General features: G+C 32.1%; 1 protein-coding gene across 4 annotated transcripts in view; it reads right to left on the bottom strand.

The window, feature by feature from the left end:
• Nucleotides 1-1,268: 1,268 nt before the first annotated feature.
• LRRK2 (leucine rich repeat kinase 2) overlaps nt 1,269-6,000 on the bottom strand; it is a 146,025-nt gene continuing 141,293 nt past the window's right edge. For all 4 annotated transcript variants that reach the window (XM_065524029.2, XM_065524030.2, XM_065524031.2 and 1 more), the window contains 3 exons: nt 5,463-5,675; nt 3,465-3,532; nt 1,269-2,900 (listed from right to left, as the gene is read on the bottom strand). In XM_065524029.2, coding sequence (XP_065380101.1) covers nt 2,779-2,900; nt 3,465-3,532; nt 5,463-5,675 — 403 coding nt within the window. In that variant the 3' untranslated portion in view covers nt 1,269-2,778. The remainder of the gene's footprint in view (nt 2,901-3,464; nt 3,533-5,462; nt 5,676-6,000) is intronic.

Raw genomic sequence — 6,000 nt, 5'->3', positions numbered from 1 at the left:
CAACCTTCTCTTGGGAGTGTTCAGTGGGTAAATGTGGCGAAGCCCAGGTCAGAATGATACCTCTTGTTTACTCTGTAACATCCAGTTCTGTAGGCCCTGATTGCTGTGAAACAGTGGATTCTCATAGAGGCCAAGAAGCAGCCCCATGATCCAGATGCTAATACTCATTCCCTTTCTCTTCTCTTTTTCTTAGCCTGAGACAGACATCAAGTAGAGACTTCCCAGGTAAGGGTAGAAATCAAGAGCAGTGTGGCGGCAGCACATAGAACCACCACATCTCTGCTCACTCACTCAGAGTGTGTTCAGACAGCAGGCCTTTGGGTCAGGTGACTGTCTCTTGCTTGAAATCAGGGTGATAGGATCACTCCAAATTCCTTGACAAATTAGAAAGAACCAAGTACCTAGGTGCCTTTAAGCAGCCAGATTCTGAATTGTTATTAGAAACAATGATACCCTGGATCAGCAACTGGCTAGCATGGAGAATGAGGATGTCAGTTTCTCCCGAGTTGACATAGTTTACTATTTTACTGAATTGCTGATGAGCCTCCATGAAAAACATTCAATTTACCAGGTTAGGTGTTAAGCTACTCAAAGTGATGGATAAAGAAGCAAAGTCCCAACGGTTTTGAATTTTATCTCCCCTCAATATTAGAACATTTGCATCCTTACATTTAACTTAGGAAAGTTCACAATCTTCTTTTGTTAATTCTGCTATGTTTCATCAATATATTTCACTGCCTTGATGAAAAATAAGTTGCATTTTAGTTAAAATAGTTCACACATAATCGATAGAGTGAATTAGAGTCAGAGAGGCGCCCTTTTTTGAATTCAAAATTTTCCCAAAAGAATATTTTCTGTTATGATAATGTTTGTATTTTGATCATAATTAGCAGGTTATTTTAGGCTTCTAATCAGAAAACACTTGAAGTGACTGTGCCTATTTTTTGTATATATCATTTGCTCTAAAGTCTTATATTTTGTTTCAGTACTCAAGAGCAAACAAATTTACTCACAAAAAATTTTTAAGAGAACTTGAAAATAGAATGTTTCATACCCATCAGATTTTGTCCTGGGATCCTGGCAACCATACGTATTATAGAAAAGTAAATTTAAATATTCTGTAAGTTCTCAAGAGAAAACTTTAGTTGCACTTTCTTATCGTGGAATGTTCCATATACAAATTAATATACAAAGTTTCCTTTGAGGTGGATAACAGACCTATATGTGAAAAGCAAAACACTATCACAAAGTTTAAAAATTCATAAACATGCTTTTAAAAATTTTATTATTCCATGTAAATACAGTATTCTATTTTTGTGTTTGTCTTTGGTAAAAAAATTTGCAAATACATACAAAGTGACAATGAAAGAGAGAACACTGGAACAAAGAGCTCTACTGTATTTTTTTTTGTTGTCGTTAATTACGTAGCAAGTTAAAGCATGGGTTCCTTTAAAATACAGAAAATCTTTCATGTTTAAGAATTTGATCACCCTGAATATAAATAAATTTAAAGTTTTCATATAGTCAAATGCCATAAGTTCTGAGAATATTAAATAGACTAGTTGTCCTATCACAGGGAATTGTCTGAAATAATGAATACTGGTCAGGGCCAAAGAATTTACCAAAAGTACTTTTCCTAAAGCAGAAATGACCTCAAATTATTACATAGGTATTTGGCCCTGATACTCCTACTGTGGTAAGCTATGTAAACAATTTAAGTATAATATGGAAGCCTAGGGTGGCAGATATTTTTATCCATCATAACTAAAGCTCTTTTCTCCTTCAGCAACTGAAAAGTGTTAGATATTTGTCCTCATGGTCTTGGTAGGAGCTGTGGAATTCTATAATTCTGAAAAAAAAAAGTTTCTATCTGAATGATGTAGGATCTGCAGCATCACAAATTTAGGGAAAAGATGAATATAAGCATTAGGATGAAGCAGATTAGAAAACAAGTAGCTAATGGTATGAAGAAAAAAATAAAAATATCACTTGAAGGACTGAACACTGTATTTACACTAATTATACAAAATTCAGGGTATCCATACTCAAAGATAGAGTTGAAAAGATAGAGACAACTCTATCATGTCTAGGAAAGACACAGAAAGACACAGAAACTCTCCTCATATCCTAGATATGAGGACTTTGACAGTATGTCATGTTTTTTCATTAGTACTTTTAATGGAGTTTTCTTTTGGATTGAGTGAAGTTGTGTAAGATGCACTGTCTGCAACAGCAACAAAGAGAATTCACATACCAACAAAGGAATTTATTAGTGCAAATTCATTTGAATATTTGCAAGCATATATGATAGTGCATTTCAAAGCAATCTAAGAGGGAATACATTACACGGGAAACTGTCTTAATATTTTCATTCTACCTTGCAGATTTCTAGAAAAATCAACAAGCAATAGTCTTGTCTTAAGCATAGAGTTTAAAATAAAGTTTATCTTCATTACAGACAAGAAAACAAAAAATTATCGGCCTTATAAATTTTAGTATGAGTACTTAAATTAGGTATTTCACAGATTTATTTTCATTAATTAATGCACAAAAGTAACTGGTATTCATAAGAAATACAACATTGTGTTTTAAATAGTTCTTTAAAATATATGTTTACTGGTAAGTATTTTTACATATATTTAAATTAAAAATATAACATTCCTTCATATACACATGAGCTATTTCAAAAAATGTGAGTACCCTTTTCATGTGAACATTTTTAAATAAATATTTACAAGAGAATAATTTTCCTATCCAAAGACAATTCCTGTTTCTCTCTTATTCAATAGATGTTCCTCTCATTTTTTCAGCTAATTCTTTTCTCACTTCAATGTGTTTTTCTAAATTTTGCACTTCATGTGGAAGATTGATGTCCCAAACAGTCAAGCAAGATTGTATCTCTAGAAAAAGAAAAAAATGAAATCAAGTTTCAAAGATCCACCATAAAACATTCTTATTTTATTTCAGTTTGGCTTATGTATTTTTAGTTGACTTAGATAAATGTATATATAAACACAGCTATAACTAATGCACTAAATAATTATTTATAAAAAACTGTACTTGGACAATTTTTATAATACATTATAGAAACTACTAAATTTCAAGAAGAGTGTGGACATTTAATAAATTAACATTTCATAATCTAAAAGAAATAAAGCTCTTCAAACACTGTTGAAAATTAAACATTATGTAGATACAGGTAAGTTGTAAAAAATATTCACATTTAGTTTAAGGTTGAGCTAGTGATTGACACCTCTACTTCATCTGAAAATATAAATATTTAACACTTCATATCACTTGTAATTTTGAAAGTTTATGCCTAAGTTCTTTATACTATAAACTACCAATTAAAATTCCTGATTATACCATATGTAATATTTTCTACAAATTTATAAAACACATAATATGTTACTATCATTCATGTCATTGCACTGTTTGGAATACAGTATCCTTTTAAATGTTACCTTTCTGCTGTTGTGTACCTTCAGTACTTTTCCGGTTATAGCCCAATACCAGCATGACATTTTTAAGGCTCCCTTTACAAAAACAAAATATGGAAGTTTTCCGTTAAAACTATATATTAAGCTGGTCTGAAAAAAATTAAAGTTGTTCATAGTCTAAGACACAAATACCTTGGAACTGAATTCACAGTTCTATTTTCTAGGTGACCCTTAAATTATATTGAATAAAGGCCAGCATTAAAAAAAAGTAACAGAATCTGTGATCCACTCCTTGCTGCAACTCTTAATTATGTGAGTCTGAGAAAACAGCTTAACCTTTCTATAAAATAGGCTTAGTATTTATACATTACCCTCCCCAAAGTTACAATGTTAAATGAGGTAATGTGTGTGAAAAGTTCTTTGGATATGGTAAGGTACAAATATGAGTATTTAGATGGACACTTAGATGGATGGATATACTGATGTCAAAATATCATATTTTCTTCTCAAATCATTCACTAATTTATTCAACAAATTTGCATCAAAAGTCTTCTATGTAAGTCCTAGGCTAGATCCTGGGAATAAAGGGGTAAACCAAAACACACTAACCCAACCTGCTTGGTGTTTATATTCTAGTGAAGAGACTAGTATTAATGAAAAAATATATATATGACTATGATCACAACTATGCAAGAAAGCTGTTATGGGAACCCAAAGTGGGAACTTTGACCTAATCAGTGTTTGCTTCTCAGAGGTTTTGACACAGGAGCTAACATTTCAAAGCGTATGAGTTAACTAAGCATAAAAAAACTACTTTAAGCAAAGAAATAAACAGCATGTGCAAATCCCTGAGGCAAAATATAGCACAGTAATTAAGAACTGGATGTTCATCTAGACGAGGAAGATCTGGTAGGAATGTGGTAGATGATGGAGGCAGGAGAGGTACAGTGAAGCCAGCTCACGCAGCACCTTGTAGGCTATGTTCAAATTGATCTTTATTTTAAAATCAAACTGTAACCCATTGAAATTCCACTATAACTTCAGTTATAAGCAAGCTATCCGGGTCCCAAAGTACATACAATTCAACTAGAGAATGCAACAACTTTGGTAGAATAAGACTACGGAGACAACCCATTGAGATACCTACTGTTCTGCTTGTGTGGACATGTATCTTAATAGTTCACAGTCATTAAGAGCATCTAATTCTAACTCCTTCTGTGCAACTCTAACGTCTATAAATGAAAAATAGGTGAAGGTGTTAGAGAAACACATGTTCCTCTTTCACACATACTTGTAATGAATCTATTTTCTTCACCACGTTCAAAACATTCATTAATTATTTGCTAAAGTTACATAAATTCTAGTTTTTTTCGGAATTAAACCCCATAGTGTTGTTTTTGTAAACTTTTGTATATGTGCTTTTATTGTTATTTTCTAAATCAAATTATTATCAAAGGAAGACACAAATATATTTATGCAGAAAATATATTTTATGTGCTATCACGATTTCATCATATTTAAATAGAAAAACAGAAGCAAAAAAAGACAAAGTTTCAGTAAAACATGATTTGTCAATATTTGTAGGTTGTGTGGTTCAGCATGTATTGCTGTAAGAATAAAGATTTGCTATAGAATGAAAAACTAAATGAGATTCTTTAACAAGCGTGGGAGGCTAGACTATGATTAAAATAAACATTTTCTTTATTTTCTTTGCTCAAAAAGTGAAATATATTCAACACTATGTATTTCCCATTTTTGCCTTAGGTAAAAAGGAAAAAAGCAAGTAAGACCCAAACTGAGTGTTCAGCTGCAGTAATCTGCTTCTCTTATGGGACTGAGAGCATTTACTCCCACCATTTCTGTAATGACCCTATTCACAATTTACACCAGTCTTATGTTTCATTGTGTGAACCTCCAAGACCATCCAAATGACACTGGAAAGTGCAGAGAAAAAGTAAATGTAAAATAAAGGCATATTTTATAAGACTTAGAGAATATGAAAAATATCTAAAGGAAAGAAACTTGCCTAGCTGTGCTGTCATCATGACTCTGACCGAATCACAAAAGTTGTAAATTATACGTATAACTCGACGAGTTGAAAGATCCAAGAGTAAAATATGGCCTCCTCCAGTTCCTATCCAAAGAGCAGTGTTCTTCTGAAGGCAGAGAGCTTTCACTCTCCCAGAATAAGACATTTTGTGTTTTGATTCCTTGTTTACTTTTACCATTACCTCCCTAGAACCATAAAGTATACATTAATAATTTTACCACCAGCTAAGACATAAATGCTATTTATATATGAAAACATAAATAACATTTTAAATTATGAAAACATGACACCACACATTATGCATCATTAAAATTATACAAAGCAAATTTTGCTAAACACAGAATGCCAAAGAGCCACATTTCTTTACTTGAAGCATAAATTATCAAAGACAACAATAGCCCTTCATTTTCAGGAAATTATGAATAAGAGGGATACAATTTTTATAAATACCAAAGCTATCTAATTCAGTAAAAATAGCATGCATGTGCCCAGGATAAAGAAAAAAAAGTT

The sequence above is a fragment of the Macaca fascicularis genome, chromosome 11, assembly GCF_037993035.2.
Source record: "Macaca fascicularis isolate 582-1 chromosome 11, T2T-MFA8v1.1".
NCBI classification, from domain to species: Eukaryota; Metazoa; Chordata; class Mammalia; order Primates; family Cercopithecidae; genus Macaca; species Macaca fascicularis.
Note: the sequence above shows the minus strand (reverse complement) of the source record. Positions and strands in the feature narration are given on the sequence as shown.